The sequence below is a fragment of the Uloborus diversus genome, chromosome 2, assembly GCF_026930045.1.
Source record: "Uloborus diversus isolate 005 chromosome 2, Udiv.v.3.1, whole genome shotgun sequence".
Classification (NCBI taxonomy): Eukaryota; Metazoa; Arthropoda; class Arachnida; order Araneae; family Uloboridae; genus Uloborus; species Uloborus diversus.
The window spans coordinates 210683395-210709237 of record NC_072732.1 but is presented as its reverse complement, the minus strand read 5'-3'; the positions used below and the strand labels follow the sequence as shown (position 1 = coordinate 210709237).

General features: G+C 33.7%; 1 protein-coding gene across 2 annotated transcripts in view; it reads right to left on the bottom strand.

Annotated features, from left to right (window-relative positions):
- Window positions 1-2896: 2896 nt before the first annotated feature.
- Window positions 2897-25843, bottom strand: part of LOC129216260 (tyrosine-protein phosphatase Lar-like) — a 371862-nt gene continuing 348915 nt past the window's right edge. Inside the window, exons 24-34 of one of the 2 annotated variants that reach the window (XM_054850461.1) lie at window positions 23684-23989; window positions 23486-23599; window positions 22284-22438; window positions 15406-15691; window positions 13359-13452; window positions 11855-11931; window positions 9545-9679; window positions 9027-9152; window positions 7878-8032; window positions 6556-6691; window positions 2897-3811 (exon numbers count right to left, since the gene is read on the bottom strand). In XM_054850461.1, the coding sequence (XP_054706436.1) occupies window positions 3743-3811; window positions 6556-6691; window positions 7878-8032; window positions 9027-9152; window positions 9545-9679; window positions 11855-11931; window positions 13359-13452; window positions 15406-15691; window positions 22284-22438; window positions 23486-23599; window positions 23684-23989 (1653 nt within the window). In that variant the 3' untranslated portion in view covers window positions 2897-3742. The remainder of the gene's footprint in view (window positions 3812-6555; window positions 6692-7877; window positions 8033-9026; window positions 9153-9544; window positions 9680-11854; window positions 11932-13358; window positions 13453-15405; window positions 15692-22283; window positions 22439-23485; window positions 23600-23683; window positions 23990-25843) is intronic. The other variant, XM_054850462.1, reaches the window with a different exon arrangement.

Genomic DNA, 25843 nt, shown 5'->3' with positions numbered 1-25843 from the left:
CAAAAAACGAATTTACTTTACTCACAATTATGAGGGGGTTCAAAGGGGGTAAGGGGGTTCATAATGCACATGATAAATGATTTATACATAGTTCTGCGATAAACAAAGAGGCTCCCAGAATTACTTTTCGACAAGCCCTATATATGTAAAACAAACACTGCAGATTCTTCTGGGGGCCTCCAAATTAACGTGAGCCTGGTGCCTCACTTTTAGTTAGTCGTGCCCTGCATCGTATGTAGGGTAACTGTACCCTACATTCGACAATGAAGTAGATTTTTATTCCTGCCCCGACGGGCCAAATACAGCGTATATGTAATGGGTCTACTCTCCATATGCTACATAAGTTGAGATAATACCCTTCCTGATTGGAACCATATACAGGGTGTTCCGTTTTAACCTGCAAGACCTTTATTTTCGCAACCGTTAGTCCTAGATATACAGTGGCTCCCAAAAGTGTTCGTACACCTACGACTTTCAATGAAATAAGCCCTTATCCATTCGTTAGAATTAATATTTCGGAATAGGTATTTTATTATAAGATCTATGCTCTATTTTTAACGAAACTACATGAAAATTTTTAATAAAACATTAAAACTTAATTTTAAAAAAATCAAAAACCAAAAAGTGCCGGAAATTTTATCTCACAAAAGTCTTCGTACACTTTGAAAAAATGTCAAAAAATTAGTAAATAATCTAACTTTTTACTAAGTTATTATTTAGTAGGATATCATGCAGTAACAACAGCAGCTTTTAAACGTCTGGGAATAGATTTCATTATTTTTTCCTTCTTTTTTTGTGCAATTTCTGAGTAAGTGTTCAGCCCGCACTACGAGTCTTACTGTTTCTAGTTGGCTTTTCGTTTCAATGGTGTATTTCCGTAATCTAACCACCAGATATCTCCAAATATGTTCCATTAAGTTTAAATCTGGCGATTGAGGAGATATTTCTAAGATTAAGGACAAATTTTGAGGCACCAAACGCAACCTGTGCTTCTTATCGTTATGTTGATAAAAAACAAAGTTGTTTCCGATTACCAAATTTTGGGGTAATAGTTTTAAATTGCTTTTTGAAATATTTAAATGAACAGCATAATTCATTATTTCATCAAAAAATTCCAAATTTCCAAGTCCTGATGCTGAGATGCACCCTCACACAAGAACACCTTCACCGTCCTGATTAACCGATCCAACTAAGTTCTTAAGATTAAATTCCTCATTTTTTTTCTTTCATTTACAATTATACAACAATTTAACCCAAAATGTTGAATTTATTTTCGTCTATAAGTAAGGCGTTGTTCCAAAACGTTTTGAGCTTATTTATCATTGATTTTACGACGGAAAGTGTAAGCTTCTGTTTTTAGCACGAACAAGAAAATTTCTGCGGGAAGAGGTCCCATTTAATCTAGCTAATCAGAGAACTTGGCGAACAATTTTAGGTAAAAATTAAACGTAAAATGTTTCATTCAATTCTTCAGAAACTTTTTCAGTTCTGAAATGTGTATTTTTCATATTTTTTTCAAACTGTAAACCTCCGATAACGCTTTGTTAACTTTGCCAGTTGACATTTTCTTACCTTGTTTTCTCTCCGATTCTTGTTTTTAAGGCATTTTATCAAGCCCTTCACTATAGAATGGTATAAATTAACCAATTTAGAGACATTTCAAACCAATTTAAGACTACTATGAGGGAAAAAATCAAATTTCGAATCGTGTTTGTTGTTTTTTACGCATAACTGCCATTTTAAAATAATAAGTAGAATATTAGGGAATAAATAAAAAAAAATTAAAGTCAAATGACTTTACAGTATCATTACAATGCAAAAATAATAAAAAAAAACCACATATGATAATTTTAATTATGAATTTATTCGAAACTATTTCAGTGTACGATGACTTTTGTGGCGTATTTTTTCTCTGTCTCTTCGTTTTTTGACAAATTTCAAGAATAAAATCTGGCAATATTCTAAAAAAAAATAATGGGTTTTATTCAAAATGGCATAGGAATGGTGTGAAAAAAAAAAATTGGACTCATATTCGAATTCAGCTTTGCGTAATTTTGGTTTTACTACAAAATTTCAAGGTGTACGAACACTTTTGGGAGCCACTGTATATACTTCCAGTTGCAAAAATGTTGAAAATCGGATTCCGAGTTAAGATATTGAATGTTTGAAGTAAAAACAAAAATAAGTAAAAAAATACAAAATTTACTTTTTTATACCGAACCTAGGTTCCCTTACTTATGTTTAGGGAAATAATCTCCATTGAAAAATAATTCCAACACAAAAATTTTGAAATTAGTACGACCAGTATTCACAGAGATATAAAACGCAGCGTTTTGTAATTTACACCACTTTTCACTCGCCGTCACACACGTCGGGCATATGTATTATAATGATTATACATCAAATTTATTATACACTAATATATCTTTAGAGTAAAGTATTTTTTTAACTATGGAACCTAAACCCTATTTTAACACTACTATTGATCCTTAATGCAAGCGATTTTTATTCCTGCGGTACTTGCGTGGAGCGAAACTCCAGCTTAAATAGAGGGCCTACTGTATTGTATATTATACAAATAGTTAAGATTTTCCTGCTCCATTTTTCGTCACAGCTCGGTCAACGTCATTGTGGTCTAATGGGTGAAAGTAATTTTTAATGATGGAATGGACGACAGAAGTTCAGCAACTGATTTGTAAAATAAGGTTGTGTTGTTAAATTTTAGAATGCATGCGACAAAATTGTAGTCTCTGTTGTAATCTGTATGAAACTAACATTAATGAAATAAGTTTGGTGCTTCTGGTCATTTTTTCTCAATATATGTATGTGTGTGTGTGTGTGTGTGAAAGGTGCAAGATCATTCAAATAAACAACAAAAATAATTACAAAAAACATGGCAAAATTTTTAATTAGAATGTCCTCTAGTTTAAAATCACTCTTGTGTTTTGAAAAACATCAATAAAAAGTAGATGAAACATTTCTTGTGTGTCAACACATCAGATGCACATTATATCTTCTGCAACGAATGTAATCTGAACAACAATATATATTATCACCAACCATATACATAGAGTTTGAGATGACAGAATCCATCTTTGAAGAATATGTATAGAGCACCACTAAATTGATTACACGGAGTTCACTGTCTCTGTTTTGAAACAATAAGCACTTGACCCAGGTAGCAAACTTCGTTTCATAAACGTTGTAAAGTGGCTGTAAAAGTTGTTACAACCATTTTAAAACGTTTGTGAAACGTTGTAAAATGGTTTTTAACGTCGTGACAACCATTTCAACCGTTTATAAAACGTTGTAAAATGTTCTTTTAACGTCGCGACAACCATTTTAAATGTTTACGAAACGTTATAAAATGGTTTTTAACGTTGTGGCAACCATTTTAAACGTTTATGAAACGTTTAAAACGCTACGTGTGCTACCAGGGGAGTCACATCGACGTTCCAGTTCATTCCGTGCCTCCCGAGTACTGTTGATGAAAGGAACTTTTCAAGGCCTTTGACTTGGCATCACACATCTTTGGAGGGAGCTGAAAGAACTCAGATAAATATCGGCCCGAGGCCCGTTTCGAGCGATAGTTGTTGATTGTGCAGACGATAGGGCCACATGAAAACGAGTTGCTTGATATTGAGAGATCACCCGGACAGTTTCGATGCGACCTCCTTACCCTGTACTCGCTGGAAGTTAATGTGGGCAGTGACAGTTCCTTGGCCAAGTGTGTACATCCTCTTCAGTTAGCGTAATGGTCAAATGAGCCTAAGTATTCCAGAGCTGCCCGGTAGCAGAACTGGTATTGGTCCTGGGAAAAGAAACGAGAAAAATGTTTTAGAAACGGAAGTATAGATGGATTCACACAACAGAAAAAATAATTAGTTCGGGTTAACTTAACATCCAAGAGCTGATTTAGTTTCTGAAAATTAGTTCTGTTTTGAAAAATAAAAATATTAGAAGAACAACTAGATTATCAGCAACATTTAGAGTTAGTTATATGAAAAATTTTTAGTTTGAAACAAGACGAATGTTTCTTACATTGTAAAGATTTCTGCATTTTGTTTTATTTTTCTCCTTTTTCATCAGCGGTCAGATATGCGTAAACCTTGCCAGCGGACAGCGTGCATTGCGTTGCCGACCCCTGTACTAGATCAGATGTCAATTAACCTGGTAAATCACTTGATTGATACTCTAAACTTGATAGGAAATTGTCGAAAATTTAGTAGCAATTCTCGATAAATTCCAATTTCGGCAATCATTATTCATTCTCTACGCTAGACTCTTTTAAAACGTAGATTTGGAGATATGGATACAAATAGGGATCAGTAGAGTTAACCCACGAGTACGGACGCGGCTAGTTTTAATAATGACTTATAGTTTAAGTTCCTAAAAATGTGATATTTACTTCAAACAAATTTATAAGAAATTGAAAAGTCCTAACAATTGAGAAGTTTCATGCTTAAAAAAAAAAAAAAAATTGAAAAAACGATATTAATATATATATACCTAATTTGAATTCTGACACTTTGAATTCGAATTATGTTTTTCGCAATCACGAGTTGCGACAGGACCCTACTCATTGGAGGCTATTGTTTCTAGAAACGGGTGATGTCCTCCAAAGCCTGCCCCTCCTCCTGGGCGGTTACGTGTGCGTATGTGTGTACGGACTTGTTTGTGTGTAGACGTGTGTGTATGCAGGACATGGACGCCACCGCCTAGGAGGAGGGGATTCCGGTGGACAGTGCTGCTAGTGGAGGCTAGGACCAGAGGAGCAGCTCTGTCCTCCGGTGGACGGCGGTACTGCAGAGGCCCCTGGTCCGTTCTGAAAAAGGAACCGCTCAAATGAAAGCAATAAGCAATCGTGATTGCTCAAAAAAAAAAAAAAAATTAAAGTGTGCTTTCCAAAAATACGGTCTTTTAGGGTAACTTTGAATCCTGTGGATTCATTTTGCGCCACTTCATGTTAATTCTTACATTTGACTTCAATAGAAACTGTAAAAGGTTCAATGCTATTCTTTACTAGCTAGAATATTTCTTCTTCTTTTTATTCTACAATATCTGTTCGCAACACTGAATGTAGCCAACGTATCATGCAAGGACAGTTCCACTGATACCTGATTGACATTTTAAAAGCAAAACGAAATATTTTGTGCCATTCAACAAAAAGATCTTTTTTTCTTCTGTATTATTTTATTTTTTAAGCTGAATTTAATAGTATAGTTGAAGAACCAAAATATAATTTTAATGATTTTTAAAAAATTGCTAAAAACATGGTAACTGATTGATGTCAGTTAGTTACCATATAACTAACAATTTTTTTAAAAATCACCTTAATTAGACTCTGAGAATTCAACTATGCCATTAAATTTAGCTTAAAAAATACAATAATCCAGGGGGAAAATATCATTTGTACAACGTATGTTTTACATTGAATGTTAAAAATGCATAGTATTTTTTTGCTTAAAAAATGCGTGAAAAACCTGTGGAATTGCTCATTATTATTTTGGATGGACTGTTTGGAAGCTACCCTTGAATACAGATTTCAATTTGTTGAAATCTCACGTCCCCTACACTGCACTATTTCATACAATACGATTTCACTATGCTGAAATAAAAATGAGAAAATTCTGAGAAATCGGATACAGTGAAACCTGTGTATAACAATACTGTTTATAACGATATTTTCCATGGTCCCAGCAAAATGTCAGCATAAATAATCAAACTGTCTATAACGATAACCTGTCTATAACAAAATTTTTTTAGGCCCAAGAGTATCGTTGTAGACAGGTTTCACTGTATTTTATTTTTCTAGTTCAAAGTTGGAAATATTTTAGCGAAAAGCTATTTTTCACCCCGTTCCTCACATGATTTTGACTGGCAGGGTAACTTTGAACCAGATTAATTACTCATTTCAAACGATTGTTATAAGAATTATTTATCAAGTTTCGATTAGTGGCGTATACAAGGGTGGGATAAGGGCGGGTGTCATACCACTCCCTCCATGAAGCAACAAAATTATACGTATGGATGTATACCTTTAATTTCGAAAAATTTCAAATGAACTCCCCCATGAAAAATTTCTTGCTTCGTCACCGGTTTCGATAACTATATAACACTTTTGGAATTTTTCTTTCGTTTTATGCTAAGAGATGCAATAAAAAACTTAAAATATGAGTGATGCAGTTATAAATACAAAACTAGGGGACTAAAGTTATTCTGAATGCCAGAATGGGCTGAAACCTATTGCGCTAGTATACAACGCCATGAATGCTTGGTTACCTGGGTTTAAATCAAGCAGAGATATTGTAGCTTCTGCAAAATTGATGGCTAATATAATTTTGAGGAACATTCAAACACAAGATGAAAATCTGCATAGCTCTATAAATTCAATGCTTTACGTAAAATCAAAAGTTGTCGTAACCACGAACAAAAGAAAAATATATTTTTAAAATAGTTCATAGTTGTTGCTGTACTCTGCATTAACTATACGTAAATTAGTGTTTTAACCAGTTTTACAATAAAAACAAATAACGGAAAATCCAGAACACTTACTTCTGTTTGAACCATGCCTGGCCTTTGTGTGCGTAAAATACGAATAGATTGGAAAATATCAACAACACCTTCATACTGCATTCTCTCTAATACTATACTTAGTGTGATGAAAACTCCTGTCCGTCCTACACCAGCACTGAAAAGAAGAAACAAAACAGGCTTTAGTACATCATACACTTGTTAAAAATGTTCCTAAACTTTTTGTTTTTCTAAGCCATGATATGAGGTACATTGCGGTTAGAGCACACTAGAGCTTGACTAGGGGTACACTGGATAGATTTATCACTGTTGAAAACTGATCCTAATTTCCTAAGAAACCATAGTTCAACCACGAAACCAAAGCAAAAGTATTGGAAAAAGTTGAAGACACGTGTTTCGGTTTTCAAATAACCTCCCTTTCAATGAAAAAATTGAGCTTTGGGATGTAAAGTCATCCAAGAAAAGTTTCTTAAAACCCTGAACCACGTGTCTGCAACTTCTTGAAATATTTGTGCTTTGATTACGTTGTTGTTTCATGGTCGCTTTGTTGTAGAAATGTATATTGATTAATGTCTTAGTTTAACGACGCTTTATTTCTGTATAGAAGTCCTAGTATTTGCCGCCATTCTCGGACAAGTTATATGGAAATTATTGATTTGATACCACAACCTATTTCCTCTCAATGGACTTTTAGTTTTTTTTTTTTTTTTTCAATTTGGTGAGTTGGCTATACAATTTTGAAATGATGTATTTACAATGGGCTACATAATAACTGCTTTTTTGATGATATCATTCTTCGTATTTTTATTTTAATGGAGTTTTTCGGCAAATGTATAGCAAAAAGAAAAAAAGCGAACAAGGCATCAAAAATTCCATTTAAGTGTAATCTTCTCCTAATAAATCAAGTGAACGATGAAAAACTATTGAAGTTTCATTGATATAAAATTTTTCACCTAGTAAGTAATACAAATCACTAAATATCAGAAAGAACTCCATCTAACTGCCAAAAAAAAACCAAGTAGGTAAAACGTTTTATAAAATATAAATTTTTTTTTCCAAATATATGTATCAAGCTCTTAAAAATATTAACACAATGGTAACATGTGAACGATATTTTTCTGTTTTCTTACGAACACAGCCTTTGAATGCAAGCATTTCAGTCACCAGTTAGAAGAATTGTTGGAAAGAACTAGTTAGAAGCAATGTCTGACTTAATACAGCATTAAAGAATTTATCATAATTCCAAACATTTACAAAACCAACCCGTGAATAAAAGTGATTCAAAATACTTCGCGGAGTTGATCTCATTCAGCTTAAAAAAATATAGTACGTCTTTCACTCACCTACAATGTACTGTGATTGGCCCCTCCTGCCCAAACTGTTCTTTGGTTTTATGCACCTGTCCAATGAATTCTATAAATCCATCTCCGGATTTAGGGACGCCTTGCTCAGGCCAATCTGTGAAATGGAACTGTCGAATCGTCCTAGACTGTCCGTCCTGAAGAAACAAGTAGTGACTTTATTAAAACGAGGCAGCTTAAAGGGCATTGATCAATAGCTGACGGCAAGGCAAAAAAAAAACAGACAATTTTTTTTCTGTATTTCAGTTGAGGTAGTGAGAAGCAAAGGGATGTAAGTGCAAAATTAAAAATTTGGAGATAACCAGTACAAATGGTAGGCGAACCTCTCCTCTGTCTTGGGGCAGGAGATGGTACTAGTAGCCCTGGTAGTTTCTGCTGTACAATATGTTTTAGAAAAAAAAATCAATGAAAGCCTACCTAGAACGTTATCTTTAAACGCGTTTTATTAAAAACTTGAAAATGTCCACTTGCATCCCTTTGCTTCTCACTGACTCAATTGAAATATGGAAATGACTCGTACAGAACCGATATTTTTTGTTTACCCACTAAATTCAAACATATTTATTTCACCTTGTCATTGAATGCAACAAATATAAAATTATCAGATAACAGTTGTAACCAACATCGAAACAAATAAAGATTTTCTACATAAATATTATTCAAACTAGAAAATCGCCCGTCCTGGGGTGAACATTGCTTCTACATTTGAACGAAGCAATTGCCTGTTTGGTAATATTTTGATAGTTGAAATTTTAACCCTAACACCAGTGGATTAACCCTTAACTCCAGTAGATAGCGCTAATTGTTTTCTTTTCTTCATTCTCCTAAAGTGAATGTCTTACCAGTAAAACAGTTAAGTTACCGGATTGAGTTCAGCCTTGTCACAATAAAGCCTTTCCTTGCATGTTGACATTACCAAAACATATTATCAAATTATCATGCAGTGGCGCGAGTTTCATTGTTGGTGGGGTCAGCGTTACTGGATCACTCACTATTATACATATAAGGATAATGTTTACACCAAAACGGATTTCTCGTACAAAATCCATTTCGGATTAAATTTCGTTAGATAAACAAGAACGCGATTGCGTTTTCTTTCATAAAACAAATTGTCATGACAAAATATCTTACCCTGGCATCTGTGACTTTAAATTCTCTCAAAATATATTGAGGCATGTTGTATTCTGTTATTGGATCAACTACATAATATAAATAACGTTGGGATCTCTCGTTTGGCCAATACTGATGACATTTCTCCTGAAAGAAAATGAAATGAAATTGTAAGGCTATACTGCTGTAAAATACTACAATATTTGAACGCAATTAATAGATATTAATCTTTATATTCCGTAATAAAGGGATGCTTCACTTGCCAAATCGATTAACTCCATAAAACAAAAAGTAGAGAAAAGTTATGAAGAAGATGGTGTTATCCATAGAAGTAAATAGTTTCTCCTGTTACATTTTCTGCCATTACATGATCAGAAATGTACTGAACCAAAACATTAATAAAAATTCACATGATAAGCATGGATAAAGCACTATTAAAGTAGAAATGAGGATTTTTTTTTAAAGTGGAGTAAATCGATTTAGCAATTGAGGCATCCAAATATCTGTTGCGAAACAAAATGAAGGTGGTGAATACTTACTCTTCCTAATTCTTTCAATTTCGTTAGCATAACAATTATATTACAATTATGCTCCCACAGCATCCTCCAAAAATCTTCGGTGGTTTCTGCAAGAGGACCTTGTGTAGCAATATAAGCATTTTTATACCTATATCCCTGCAAAAGAATGATTTTCGAATAAAAAAAGAATTCATCAGAAAATTGAAGAATACAATTATAAAAATATAAAATTATAATATAAGTATGTGACAGAGAATATTTCCCTTCTACTGGTCGTTTCTGTTTTGCTTTGAGCCAAAAAGTGTCATCTAAACCAAGAAAGAGCAAATTGAATTTTTTGAAGTCTACCGGTTAGATTAATGGCTTTTGAGATGCGAGAATTTTTTTTTCTGCGAATGAATCTTTTTCGCACCTTCAGCTAAACGAGCACCCCCCCCCCCCCAAGTAACCTGTAACTTATTAAAATCAGCAATTGGGAAGTATTCGATTTTTCGATTTTAATTATATATAATAGGACAAAATAAATGAACATCAGTGAAACATATTCACTATATTACCGCCCATTAGCCAGGGCTAAAGCAAAAATACGTGAAATACACCGCCAGCTCAGTCATTTCCAGCCGAGGACTGCAGTTTCGTGCTTATTAGCACTCATCAGCCCGGCACAGGAAAGTGACTGAGCTGGAGATGGAAAACCTCTTAAGGAAGCCAAGAGTGCGAAACAAACTGGTAGGTAATATAGAATTAGCAGACCAGACGAGTGACCGAAGCAATGGTTCGGTTCAACTCGAAGATTGAACGCGTGGCAAGGTATATTCAGTAAGTTACCGCCCATTAGCCAGGGCTAAAGCAAAAATACGTGAAATACACCGCCAGCTCAGAATGACTGAGCTGGCGGTGTATTTCACGTATCAGTGAAACATGTTCTGTGATACAATATGAAGTTTTAAAAAAAATAATTGTAAAGTTCAAGCAATTCGAAGGTTGTAAATTCTGAGTATAAATTCAAATAGTTGGTACTTTTACTACCGCTGAACTGTTTATGGCTGATATCGAAGATTTACATAGGTCAAAGACACATTTTCCCCCACATGGTGATTTTTTTAAGTAGCCAAATATTAATAAATGCATCGCTAACATTTGAAAAATAATATAATAGGCTATATATAATCTGAAACAAACATTTATTGTGAAACTAAAGCATTTATTGAATGTATAGAGATAATTAAATACAATAAGCATAGAAACAATAACCTAATTTCAGTGGATTAGATAATTTAACTAAAAACGAATCGCAAGTAAAAAAATAAGGAAAACTCAAATATGTAGCACTTGAGTTTTTTTTTTGGAGGAATTGGTACAAGCATAAAGTTATCCTATGGTAGGTGAATATTCTCAAAGTGAACCACTCAAGAGCATCAAGTATGATTTTGTTGAGCCGCAGGTTGCCAGCCCCTGGTCAATATGCAATACAATATATTGTATCAAAATCTGAATAACAATAAAAAAACGAGCTGATGTGTGCATCACATGACTTCCTTTTACTCCAATTAAATGTCATTTCCCTATTATTGGCAGTTTTTAATGTCATTCAATAGTTTAATCTCTAAATATCACCAACAGTGGCCAAATTGAAACCAGATTAAAAAAAAAAACCGTTAAATTTGTCGCCAAGTTGGTGACAAAACTTGGCGATCAAAATACTGGCGGTATATCGCCAAGTGTCAGACAAATCATAACAACTTGAGCTTACATCGAAATTAACAATGATTTCCCCCCAAAAAGGGGCAAAAGACCCCCTTAGGAACATTCGAATGCAACCAAAAGGGAAGGTGCACAACTAGACTCCACTAGGAGTCTACGTACCAAATTTCAACTTTCTAAGACATACCGTTTCTGAGTTATGCGAGATGCATACACACATACGCACATACTTAAGGACGCCACGAGAAAATTCGTTGTAATTAACTCGGGGGCCGTCAAAATGGATATTTGGGTTGTCTGTACGTTCCTAGGCATAGATCCACGTGTGATCGGGTCGGGGAAAAAAAAAAAAACACTCAACATTCATTTGGGGGTGAGAAAAATGTTTTTTGTAAAAGGAAGTAATTAGAGATATTCAATTTTCACCCAATAAGTTTTTAGGTTTTTTAAATTTTAAAAGCAGTAATGTATGCTTTGACGAGCAAATTATCCAAGCATTGAGTAGATGATGCTTGCAGCAATTTTTTTTTTGTAATATTAATGTTGGAAAGTCTAATTCAAGACACACAACTATTTCTCTCTTTAAAATAGAAGGAAATAATAGAAAATTGTATTGTAGGTACTTACATCTATATAATTGGCATTAAGATAATCAGAACCATCTACTCCTCTGATTGGCTGTAGGCACACACGTGTAGGTTCATCTATAAATGAAAGTTTAATTAAATATGGACAACAATAATGAAAGAGAATTTCAATCACACAAGAAAGAAAAGTATCCAAATAAATATTTAAAAAAAAGTAAACAGATAGGCAAGACCCTAAATAGCGACATTGTAGGTGATAGTGCATTCAAAGTCAATCAATCAAATCTTGAAAATGGTACTATAGGGAACACCAAACACAGAATATAATCAGCTATTGGTAAATTAAATTATTATTGATGACATCAAGAAGAAATGGTTTGCCAAAATATGCACCGATAAGCAAATTGACCGATTACTGATTAATCGGAAAAAGATAATTGGCCAATGCCGATTAATCAGCAGACGATTGATCGCAATGATACTGATTTTTAATACAACAAATTCTCCAACAGCTTTTTCTTAAAACTTGATTTCGACTTTTCAGAATTAGTTAATAAGTATGTTTTATTTCTGTGAGCGATGATTTATTTTTCTCTATTATCATAATTTTTCTATACAAAATGTGTATTCTTTAAAACATTTTTTGCATTATTGTTAGTAAAATTATATTCTGTTGTTAAGTAGACATGAAAATTCAAGTAATTAGTTTGTAAATCGTTATCAATACACACTTTTAGTTTAATATTGGTTACTTTACTATTGTTATTAGTAGCCATTCAAAGCAAGTAGTTTATCTTTACGAATATTTTAAGGCAATCTTAAAGTACAATGGTAAAGGTTGTGTGTTGAGAAAAGTATTGACACATGAGACGTGTGCAAAATTCTATGTAAGAAAAAAATCAAAACATACTTAACAATATTGAAATTTTTATCGAATGAAAAAGGTTGTGATTTTAAAAGAAAATTATAATTTTATGTTGTAACTACGCCCAAACAGTGAATACTGTAACTAAATAAAGAAAAATAAAAGTTCGAATCAGAGTATTCTGTCAAACGTTTGGGAAGTGAGAGGGAACTGACAACATACACACATATAATTAACCATCTTATAACATCCTACAGTTTAAAAAATATGCATTAATTCAGTAAATATTTTCAAAAGTGAATAATTTAATATTTTTAAATTCTTCATTTTTTATAGAATTAATTTCGAATAATATGTTACCTTTTGTTGCAAAAAATTGCATTTATTTATTGTTCATGAACTGGTCTTTTGGTTTATACGTACGTAAAGATAAAATAACTTAAAGTTTAAATAAAACTACTTAAAGTTAAAATAAAACAACTCAAAGTTAAAATAAAACAACTTAAAGTTAAAATAAATTCCACCGATTAATCAGTGAAAATTGGCAGACTATTAATCGGTGAAATGGTCAATTAGCGATTATTTCCAATAAATCGGCGCATACCTAGGATATACGTCAAATTCACACACATACACAAGTCAAAAATTAAATTGAAAAAAATCTAAAAGGAAAACTTACATGGAAGTACATTCATAAGTCTGTTTTTAAATTTATTGACGGGTAAATTGGCACTCACGAATTTTATGGCTTTGTTGTTAATGAGACTGAGTTTCTGGAAAAGAAAATTGTTGTTTTAGTTAAAATAAAAGCAATTGAAACATCAAAAAACTATTCAAATCGAAATTTAAGAAAATGATTTCTAGCCTTGTGTTCGTATAGAGCAACCGGTCGACCGCGACTAACCGGTGACTAATCAAGTTCATGAAAGCATCCTATGGATACTCACCACGACGTCATCAAATTAACTGCTGACGTCATAAGATCAACCAACCAGTGCGACAGGGTTGTGAACACAAGGTATAAAAAAATAAACATTAATTTTAAAATGTTTTTTGGAATTTTTTTAGAAACATCAAGAAGTTAAATTTGAATAAATAAATGTATAAACACGAAATGACAAACATTTTATTTTGAGGAATTAATAACAACAATGGAAAAAGCAATCTCAAGAAAAAAGACAGAACTTGACCAAATCTTTCTAAGAAAGAATTTGAAAAGGAAATGTTCGTATTTTTTCTAAATGAACGTGCTTAATTTATCGTAAGACAGTTTTACCATAAATTAAAAAGAAATATAAAGATCAAGAAATGTCAAGTGGAAAAGTCAGTCCTTTTTTGCAATTATAAAACTTTGAAATCATCATTAAAATGTAGCAGTTTATTTTAACAAAAGAAAAGCACAAGAGTTACATAATTATTTTATGTTTATTTATTCAAGAATTTCTGAAAAATGCAATTCATATTTAGTTGAAATCGATTGTAGATTTTTAACTATGAGCCTTTCAAAAGAAAATTACAGCAGACCTGATACGTTCTACTATAAAAGTTTATTCGTGAACATGTTTTGTAAACCTAAGATTTATCTTGGTACAAATAATGTTCGAAAACTATTAAAATTCTGTTCTGTTCGTCGTCTTTAAATAAATTTTCTAATAATCTATTGTGCACACAAAAAACATTCTGAGTTAAGAATATTAGAAACTAAAATTACTTCGAATAACTAGGAGTTATATGCATATATGCAGAGCACTTAAAATAAGAAAACTTTCCTATCTAACTATGATTCAAAAAAATTATGAACTTAAACAAATTTTCTATGCATAAAAGGAACTGAAAAGTACATATTAAAAACTTCAACGAAAAATAAAGTATTTCAGAATCGTTTGAGCTAACCTTGGGAGAACCTATTTGAGTTCGACTCACACGAAAAATGAAAGCATTTTTCTCAATTAAAACTTTCAAGTCATCTTCAAAAATTAGCAGGTTACTTAAGCAAAATATAGAGTCAAGATTCATATAGTAAATTTATTTTCTAGTAATTTATTAAAACTCTACCAAACATATCGTATAAAAGTTGCAAGGAAAAATATTTTCTCTCCTTGAGCAAAAATTGCAGTTTTAGTTTCGCAACGTATTTATTTTTCTACTTATATAAATCAGCAATGAACAAAATCTTTAAAAATGTTAAAACTGTAAAAATCCAAAAAAATTTCCTAAAAAAATGCGAGATCTCTTCCCTAACAAAGTTAAATTTATCGCACCAGTTTGCATTATAGCTCAGTGAGAATCTAGTTTGGCTCTGGTAATTTTCTTCTAACAGGCTGAAGCCAAATCGACTATTTGTTAAAATAGGAGTAAAGAAAGCCGGTGAGCACTGCCTGTAACTATTGTTGGCGTTGTGTCATTCTGACAATTTCTTTCCTTTTAGTCCAAACGTAAATAAGTTCATCCAAGGTCAAGTATCAAGTTACCAGAGCTATACAATCTAGTCTGGCTCTGATAAGTTGATGTTCGATGGCTGAATCCGTTTGTTGAAATTGGGGTGAGGAAAGTCATTTTACGTTACCAATACCGGTTAATGGCGTTGTACTAATCTAAGAATATTTCTTCTTCCAACCCAAACATAAATGAGCTGGTCCAAGGTCAAGCATCTTTTTACCAGATACCAACTATAGCCGCTCATGCAGTGCATGTTATTATTGGGAAGAAGCAAAGAAACATCTCACCTTGAATTCGAACTCCATGCCCGTGCAGTTTTCACCTGGCACCACTTGCATGAGCTGCTGGATATGCGTGTAGAGACTGCGCGCAGGCAGCTCTGTGACGCCAGCGATGACAGCCTCCAGGACGGCGTCGTGAGCGAACACGTACTGGTCCTCCGTCTGCACCATGTAGTTACGCTGCGCGCGCAGGCAAGTCACGTGACCGTAGATGTCTACTGTGGTCTCGTGCTTGAGACGTTCTAGCATCGAATCTATGACTATGAAGCACCCTGTTCGACCCACACCCGCACTGAAAAAAAAAAAAATCATATTTTAGAATTATTTTATAAAAATAACTGTCCGTATACATTAAAAAATTTCAGATTTTTTTTTGAAAATTTAGGTGAGAAATTGGTAACTCTCGAATTCAGAATAATCGTTGAATAGGCATTTGTCAGTGTGGAATTTTTACATTACTGTTCCAAATTTAAGGATTCAATACAATCGGTTTTCTGGAAAAATAAACTTTGATGTCTTTTTTTTAAGAAGACAGATGAAACTTGATTATCAATTATGTATTGGGCAGGGGTATTTTCAGAAATCGATTACGTAGAATGAATTTATGAATGGAAAGTATCTGCAATGCGACGGTTTCGAACTTGAGAGAAAAAAAAAGGAAACAACAATCCCCATTACTACAACTATTGCAAATACTACTAAGGATACATAGTAAAAGAATTTCCTTTTTGTTGAAACGAAACAGCTGCGCAAAAATCAAGATAAATAATAATATTAATAATACTAATAATATAACTCTAGCGAGAAAATTCCCGTAATACCATTTCCACCTCTATGATAGCCTTACTGCAGAGAAGTCAAATGATAGCCTTGCAAGAAATTCCCGTAAAACTGTTTTCACCTCTATGACATCGTTACTGCAGAGAAACCAAATGATAGCCTTGCAAGGAATTCCCGTAAAACTGTTTTCACCTCTATGACATCGTTACTGCAGAGAAATCAAATGATAGCCTTGCAAGAAATTCCCGTAAAACCGTTTTCACCTCTATGACATCCTTACTGCAGAGAAACCAAAATTACGTCAATCATTGCAGTAGCAGTCCGACTTGAGAAGTGTTGCCAGATGGTCAAATACAGATTTCCCCAATTCCCTTCCAACTTTTCCCCCCAAAGGGATGTTTTTTTTATCAAAATTCCCCAAATTCAAAAATAATTTTTCCTCTAATATTTTCATAAGATGAATCGACTTCCTCTGATATTTTTGTCTCTTGAAAATTCTTTTTTTCCCCCAAATAGCCAAATTTTCTTATAAAATTCCAACTTTTTTTCTTCCCATTTTCGCTTTTTTTTGTCTTTATCTTTATTTTTTTTTATCTTTACTAATAATAAAGCTGAAAGTCTCTCTCTCCGGATCTCTCTCTCTCTCTGTCAGGATCTCTGTGACGCGCATAGCACCTAGACTGTTCCACTGATTTTCATGAAATTTGGCAAAGAATCAGTTTGTAGCATGAGGGTGTGCACCTTTAAGCGATTTTTTGAAAATTCGATTTGATTCCTTTTCTATTCCAATTTTAAGAACATTTTCCCGAGCAAAATTATCATAAGATGGACGACTAAATTACCAAGTTATCATAATGTGGAACTGTAACGTGGGCAAGCTAATTGGCGAGAAATTCATCATGCATTATTTGTAAATATAGAGGGGAACCAAAATGTTTTTTAATTTTCTACTTCGGGCAAAGCCGTGCGGGTGCCACTAGTCATAAATACGAGCGCCTGACCGAGAGATAAGAAATAACCAAATATTTTTTTTCTACTCGCATTTACTACTCTGCTTCTGTATGTGCATTTAAACTATGATTTTTGTATATATTTATCCAAGAACATTCTTCATCACACTTTTTTTTGCCTGTTTTACGTATCAACTAGTAACTCACGCAAAACTATTAATGCAAATTCCGTAGCATAAAATTCCACATAATACGAAATGCGAATTCCATAAAGTTGAGCAAAGCTAAACCAACGCTGTGTGATACAAGCAATGTAACTACCAGATGTCAAGACGCAAATTTAATTACAAATTTTTTCCCCCCGAGGTTTTTGGCTTCCCCAAGTTTTCCCCAAGAAAAAATTTTTCCTCAAAGAATTCCCCTCAAAACCCCCATTTCCCCAAAATTTCCCCAGAGAGCATCAGATTTCCCCAAAATGGGGAAATTTCCCCCAATCTGGCAACACTACTTGATAATCCTTTGAAATCGAACAGTTAGACGACGTACGAGTTAACTGCCCCACAGAACAGTTTTATTCTGCTAAATGATGCTTATATGCAATTGAAAGAAAAAGTCAATATTATCGCCAAGTTTCTCTCCTTTAAGTTTCAAATTGAGCCAAGATGATCGAAAGTGCTTTGTGGCAAATTACAAATAATGTAGCAAGCAACGGTAAAGTTAAAAAGTTAAAAAACCCCCGACTGAGTCGCAACTGTAGAATCAAGAGGGAAAATTGAAAATCCTTGTAAAAGCCATACATTATTAAAAATCAAAGTATTTTATTTGCTATTAAATAGAAACTGGCAACAGATAAAAATTTTAAATCATTGCTTTTAATTTCCTTGTAGGCCAACAATGAATTCGGTTATCAATCGCGTGAATAAAAGCTTAGCCTTTATTAAAACCTGCTTAAAAAACGTTACAATTCGAATTCCATGAAACATGGAAGTTCCAAACACATTCAATAAGCCGCAGAAAAAAATTATCTTTATTTTGGTATTAAATTTTAAAATTTTTCACTAGGTTTTCACCGCAAAAATCGCGAAAAACCTTTTAGAGTTTTTTAATTAATATCTTCGTTGATTTATGTCATCCAAAGATGCAACCTAGCTAAAAACTCTCTCGATCAACCCTTCTTTCGAACAATTTCTTTTTTTTCAAAATCGGTCCATCCGTTTAGGCGCTAGAGTCATAGATCTTAAAATAGAATAGATGTGCCTTCTCCCCACTTTTCTCCTCAGAGCGCGCGTCAACATCCCCCGTTGGACATCACGTGATCAAGGGACTCCCCTCACAAGAAACTGTGTCCCTTATCGAAGAGAATTACTTTGCGCCGCGATCATTTGCACAATTAAGGGAAATTAAAGCATTTAACCCATGGGTTAAATGCTTTTAGCATGGGTTAAACCCCCCTTTAAGCATGGGTTAAATTAAAGCATTTTACCCATTATTAAAGAAAAACGGAACATTCTGTCCCTCACATAACACCTCATATTTTTCACTAAAAGTAATAATTAAAAAAGGTAACATTTTTTTTCATTAAGAAATCGCAAATGTATTTGTTGTACTTTTGAAAAAAATGTTCTTTGTTACCTTTTTAAGTTATTACTTTTTAATGAAATGCGAGACAAAATGACAGCTTTTTCATGGAATGGTCCATTAGATATTTCCCCATCATAACTTTTGAAGCCGGCGCACAAGCTATTTAAACTTTTTTTCAAGTGCTTTAAATACTGAGTAGAAAAAGACGTCTTCAAAAATCTTAAACAAAAATTGACCTTATAAATTTTCTTTTATTTCAATCAAATTTTTCAAATACAGATAAATAGTTTCAATTTGTGCTTTTTCCCACAACTTTTGAAGCCAGTGCAACAATTTAACATAAAACCCGATCTAAAACCATAAACCAATTAGAAATACAAATGTAAATAGTATCGAATATCAACTCAATTAAATAATATTCTAATATTCCGCATGCGTTTCGCACCAACACTATATTAGCCAAACCAATAACATTGGTTTGTTCCTAATTTTTAAGAAACTTCAGTGATTTTTTTTTTTTAAGTACTCAGAAAATAAATTATTTGCAATCATAAACTACATGAATGGTAATTTGACTTCCGTCCCCTCCCCAATTTTTCTTTTCTTCCTTTTTTTTCGACCCACAGACTATTATAATTTTGACAATTTAAACCCGAGGGTGAAGAAAACTAGTGATTATTGTCCCTTAACAATATTAATTTTGTTACTTTCCTACTTATTGGTCTTTATTTTCATTGTTTGAATTGACTGCGCGATACATTCTAACGCTTAAATATTTAGTAACGATTAATTTGATAAACTTTTGAATGAGAAAATCTGTTGCTTCTGTTTCGAACATATGCTTATTTAAACTTAGAAAAACGGAGTTCGAAATTTTTCGGATAACTCTTGTGGTCTCATGAGTAACATTATATTTTTGTGTTTTACTCCCAAAACTTTTTCACATTCTCGCTCAGTTGTTCTTCACAAATGTACATATTTCAATGGCTGCAATCTTGCAATAAGTTATCATACTTGAATGTGCCCCAAAATTCTTAAATTTTATTAGGTCTATTTTTTGATTTGTTGTAGTTAAGACTGCGTTGCAGTCGTCGCAGTTCACAACAGAGTGCACTTGCCGGGCAAAAAATCCAGCGTAGTCAGAAACATCTTTAATATACTGCGTCATGTTAATTGAGATGATTTCTGAATTTTCCAAATCGTCGTCAAAGGAATCGGAAGAAAAGGCTTTCTTTCAAAGCATTTTTGTTACGCTTCTAATTTAATCTTAGCATTTGAAGGTTGTCAAAATCAGCGCAATTTGAAGAACTGGACTCTTTTAATTTCCGTATGAATGAATAATCTTTTTTCGCACTTCGAAATTATCCGACGATTATTGTTGAATCCCCTCTCACAACCTGATCGCATTGAAAAAAGTTTCAAGGTGATCCTGAGTAAGCTTATAAGTCATTACGCAGTTTAGAACTGGAATTCGGGCACCTACATGCCCCCAGCACACTTTTCATAGAAATTAGGAAACCTAAAAATCCAGTTTTTCGCGGACATACTATATCTAATTTTCCATCGCTTGTTTTTAGTGATTTAATATAATGCTCGGTATCTATAGTAAATTGATTAAAATATTCTTAATTTAGACTCTGCATGGGGACTTTTTTTGCCTTCAGCAGAAAGAAAGATATCTATTACTCACTATGTCTTTATTTTTTAATTAAATTCGTCAAACCCTCTTTCGCTAGAAAATCTCAGATTCACACACATAAAGATTTCTCACATAAGTATAATGAAAATCTTCAGACAATCCTAGACTTTTAACGACGCTTCGCATTGTTATATCACTGCTGCCCGAGAAGAGGGAGCCACGATGTCCCTTGATCACGTGATTCTCGGAAGAATCATGATGACCCCACTTTCTCCGGGCGAAATACGCTGCGCTGTAGGAGGAAAGGCCTATCTATCCCTTTTAAATATCTATGGCTAGAGTGCCACAGACACACAAATACGTCAAACTTATAACCCCCTTCCTTTGTGTGTCGGGGGTTAAAAAATCAACAAAATTAAAATCGCTAGTGAACAAGGGTTCACATTTAGGATAGAGAAAAGTTAGTCGTTACTGACACCTAGCAATTTTTTTTCTTTGTTGCAAAATGTTCTGCTTGTAATTGGAAATAATTTAGTCACACCCAGTTGTGTAGTCGGGCCATGCACAGCTGCAGAAGGAGTTTTTGCTATTATTCCGCCAGCCTTCATAACAGAATGAGGTTATCTATTAGCAGTTAGTGACTACTTTCAGTTGCAAGATATTTTGTTAAAATATGTCCCGTTTAGTTTATGCATCCCACTTCGGGGTGCTCAAATGTCAAAGAGAATTCCAAGAATCGTTTAAAAAGTGCGTTTCTGTAATAATAATAATAAAAAAAACTGAATAACAAATAAAATTTGCAAAAACCATGACTGGTCTTAAAATTTCGATTCAATATTTTTATACAATTAAAGAAAAACATGACGGGACCAGATGTTAAATCGTAGTCGTCAAATTAAAATTTTTAGTCCCAAAATACGATCAATGATCGCTCATTTTAAAACTCTGAGTAAACGATCCTGTGTGTTGATTAATTTTTTGCGTTTATGGAGGACATTAATGTCTTAGAAATAGTAGCTCTTTCAAGGCAGTACTTCTCCTTTATACTTCCTTTTACAAAAAAGGAAGTATTGTAATCGCGAAACAATTTTCACTCAAAAATCGACCTTAATTTCTATTTTGCTCACCCCGAATGAATGTTGAGTTTTTTCGACCCGACCGTACCGACACCCGAAATATCCATTTTGACGACCCACGAGTTAATTACAACGAATTTTCTCGTGACGTCCGTATGTACGTATGTATGTGCGTATGTATCTCGCATAACTCAGAAACAGTATGTCCTAGAAAGTTGAAATTTGGTACGTAGACTCCAAGTAGAGTCTATTTGTGCACCTTCCCTTTTGGTTGCATTCGAATGCTCCTAAGGGGGCCTTTTGCCTCCTTTTTTTGGAGGGGGGGGGAATCATTGTTAATTTCGATGTAAACTCTAGTTGCGTTATACTTTTTCGGACACTTGGCGATCGCCAGTCTTTTGGTTGCCAAGTTTTATCTTCAACTTGGCGATTTTTTTAAAAATTTGGTTTCAATTTGGCCACTGTTGGTGATATTTAGAAAGTAAACAATTGAATCATATTAAAATTGCCAATAATGGGGAAATGAAATTAAATTGGAGTAAAAGAAAGTCATGTGATGCTCACATCAGCTCGTTTGTTTTTATTTTCGAAACTTTGTCCGTTATTTAAGTTCATCTGTTGTTTCATAATCACCTTACTTTCAATGTTTAAAACAAATATTAAATAGTAATGGTTGATTCTAATACTGTTCTCACCATTACCTAGTGATGTTCACTAATTGAAAATGTAAACTTATTTGTTTGGATAATATTTCGGTGGATGAAGGTCTAACCATTTTTACTTTTATAAGATTGTTTTCTGTTCTATCGTTATTTTTCATTCTTTAGAGCTCGAGGGGAAAATGTGATTTTCTCTCACCTGCAATGGACTACGATGGGCCCGACATCTATAGGATTCATGGCCTGCACTCTTCGCAAGAATGTGAGGAATGCAGTGGGGTGGTCCGGAACTCCATGGTCTGGCCAAGCTGTGAACTGGAATTGGCGAACTTCTCGTTTTTCTGGAAACCCAACCTAGAGCAAAATGATACCTTTTAGATACTTTTGTACTATTTTGATTAGATACTTATATTTTTAAATGATATCTTTCAAAAGAAAAACATCAAAGCATGTGATTGGTTTAGAGTCGTATTCGCTGTGAACTCTAAAGAGTTAATGTAATAAGTCTTTTGAACATTAAATGACAAAACTACTAAATAGTGAAGTTGCATAAAGCTTATACAGTTTGATTTGTTTTGATTAAAAAATAAAAAAACAAATAAAATAAAAATAAAACAAATGGATAAGTGAATAAATAAATATAAAAATAAATAAAATAAAAATAAAACATAATAAACTTGTTCTTAGATTAGAATAGGTGAAAATCAACGAAATAAATGATCTTCAAAGAAAAAATAAATCCTTAAAAAATAAAAAATTGTTTTTCTGAATAATTGAGCAATTGTTGAATGCCAGTATACAAGCAGGCCCGTCATTTGGGCGATCAGGGGAGGAGCGGGGCTAATTGACCCCGCTGGAGTTTAGAAATATATTGAAATTAGCCATTTTTGTACGTATATTGATGTTTGCCCTACGAAGTGTCCTGATCACAAACCGTTTGCCCTCCCGGGGAAATTTTGAAAGGATGGGGGGCCTGTATATAAAGTACATATAATAATCATCTTGCTGATTTGACCGTTGACGACTTAATATTTTCTTAAAATACACCGCCAGCTCAGTTATTCCATCCGAGGACTGCAGTTTTGTGCTTTTTAGCACTCATCAGCCCGGAATAGGAATCACATGAGCTGGAGGCGAAAAATCTCTTAAGGGAGCCAAGAGAGCCAAACAAACTGGTAGCTAATGCAGAATTAGCAAACCAGATGAGCGACCGCAGCAATGGTGCGGTTCAACTCAAAGATTGATGGCAAAGCTAAGGTATTTTGTAGTAAGTTATCGCCCTAAACTTAATATTTTATTGGACAATAAGTGACTAAATAAATGATATAATTTTCTTAATAGTTTTTACTTTCCGCTAATTTATATTGGTTGAAACAATTTGATAGCTGAAAAATGGTTTACCCTTTGTAGATAGAAAGTTCGAATGCAGTATGAAGCTAATTCTTGAACGTCAGCAAAAGAAACATACATCACCCCATAAGTCTCGGTACCACGATTGGGCCAATACTGGTCACACTGAAAGAGAATAACACAGAAATAATTAGTACGATAGCGGTATATCTTGACTATTTAAAAAGACCCTGAAATCCAAACACTCACTTTAATCCTCGTCCTTTCTTCTAACTTGGTCATCATGACTATTGTGGCACATCTCTGTTCCCAGATCATTCTCCAAAAGTCGCAAAAAGTTTCCGGCAGAGGGCCCTGCGTTGCGATGTAAGCTTTGTGTCTCCGATATCCGTCACAATAGTTGGCGTTAATGTAGTCAGAACCCATAATTCCGTCCAGAGGTTGTAAAACCACCCTGCTATGGTCGTAGGCGATGACGTTGGCGTACCTGTTTTTGGGCTTGTTGATTTCCAAATTCGAATTTTCCCAGGTAAACTGTTGTCCAGGTTCAATAGACTAGGGAAAAAAAACTAGCATTTTAATGGATGCATTTCCCGAACAAATATTAAGGCCATGGACATACACATGAAACAGTTGGCACTTGAGTTTATGAACTCTTGGGGACACCACAAAAAGTTTGTGAACATTAGAGTCATAAAACCGAAAACTAGGTACTAGCATATACAGGTAGAGATGCAAAAAAACCCAGTTTTTGAGCTAGGGGATTAAAGGAATTTTGGGGAATAATCTCGGGAGTTTGGGGAATTCAAGAAGCAAACTCAAAGTTCAAAAATAACTACGTAAGCAATCCTTGTTGACGTAATAAGTATTATGAATGATATGACTTACCTCAGTGCTGGTATTAAGGAGTAATTTGTGCCAAATCCTCACATATATAATAGCGAATGAGCAAGTAACACTCCTGACATCACCAACAATGAAACTCGCGCCACGGAATAATTTGATAATGTTTTTTGGTAATGTTTGACACGCAGGGAAATGCTTTATTTTGACGAGGCTGAACTGTATCCGGTAATTTACCCTTTTGTACGGGTAAGACTCATTTTAGGGGAATGAAGAATCAAAAAAGTGGTCGAAACTCCACATTTTGATGTCCGGGATAAACTTGGAAACTAGAGGAGCAATGTCGTTGAAATTTTCAGTCTGTCTAGATTAGTGGTGGGAAGGTTTATAGACAGATTCGAAAAAAAAAATCTATAAATAGTTTTTTTAACTCAAAATTTACGTTTTGGACCCAAAAAGGCTCTTTCTTCATGAAATAATCATCGTAGCATAAAGATTTTGGTTTCATTCGGAAAAGCGGGAAAAAAAACCACATCTAATACTGCATGTATTTAGTTTGACATCATGGTATTAATTTGAAACACAATCAAAGACATCGACCTATTGTTAAAGAACATTGATAGAATCTCTAAAACTTCTTTTTAATTATCTAAAAAAAATAAAAATAAATTCGAATGACGAGATTGTTTTTCAAGCGTATAAAATGAACCTCGTCTTTTAACCATTGAACTTTACTTACTGTACAATTGTTTTATTAGACAACATTGAAAGAAAAAAAAAAGCCAAAAGGCTGTTATTTTCATTTCACCTGTAACTTAAATAAAGTGTCCAAGAGCGTAACTGAGGGAGGGGAGGAGAGATTTAGGGATATATTGTTCCCCGAAACTCAGGAAACTTCTCTTTAATATAAAAACAGACTTAAAAAAAAAAAAAAAAACAAGTCCACCTCCAAGTTTAAACAAGGATCCCCCTGTGATTTTCTATGGTCTATTACTGTGTACATATATTGTGTTTTCTTATTTTTTCCTTTTTACTTCTTTTTTTGCAATTAAATTTTTGTTTCGATGTTTTTTTTTTACTCTTGAGGATATCTACCAATTCCAAATTCTAACGTAATGCAGCAGTTAGTTCATTGTTGCTACAACCAACAAATGTGTTCAACAATGCTATACCTCTCCCAACAGAGGAAACGAAACTGCAAACTTTCACTTGAAGCCAATGTGACGCGATTGTAGCTGAATTTGAGCTTCCGTTGTGTGAAAATTTGCATATTTGCTAAAATTTTCGGAAAACTCCAACGAAAAGTATGGAAATAGTTTTTTAAATCCATAATCTACTATTAGATTTGTTCGATCCTTAATTATTTCAACGTAATTTTATTTTTCATGTAACAATAGTGGTTCTGCTAAATTTGGCGATGTTTTGGCGACAAAATCAGGGATAGCTGCAGCAACACATGTTGCGCAAATCATCGCCTAACATATCATACAATCGTATGATGATAAATAAATGAATAAGCAGCAATTCTAAGAGCATAGTAAAGCATGTTTCTGGGAGAATACAATT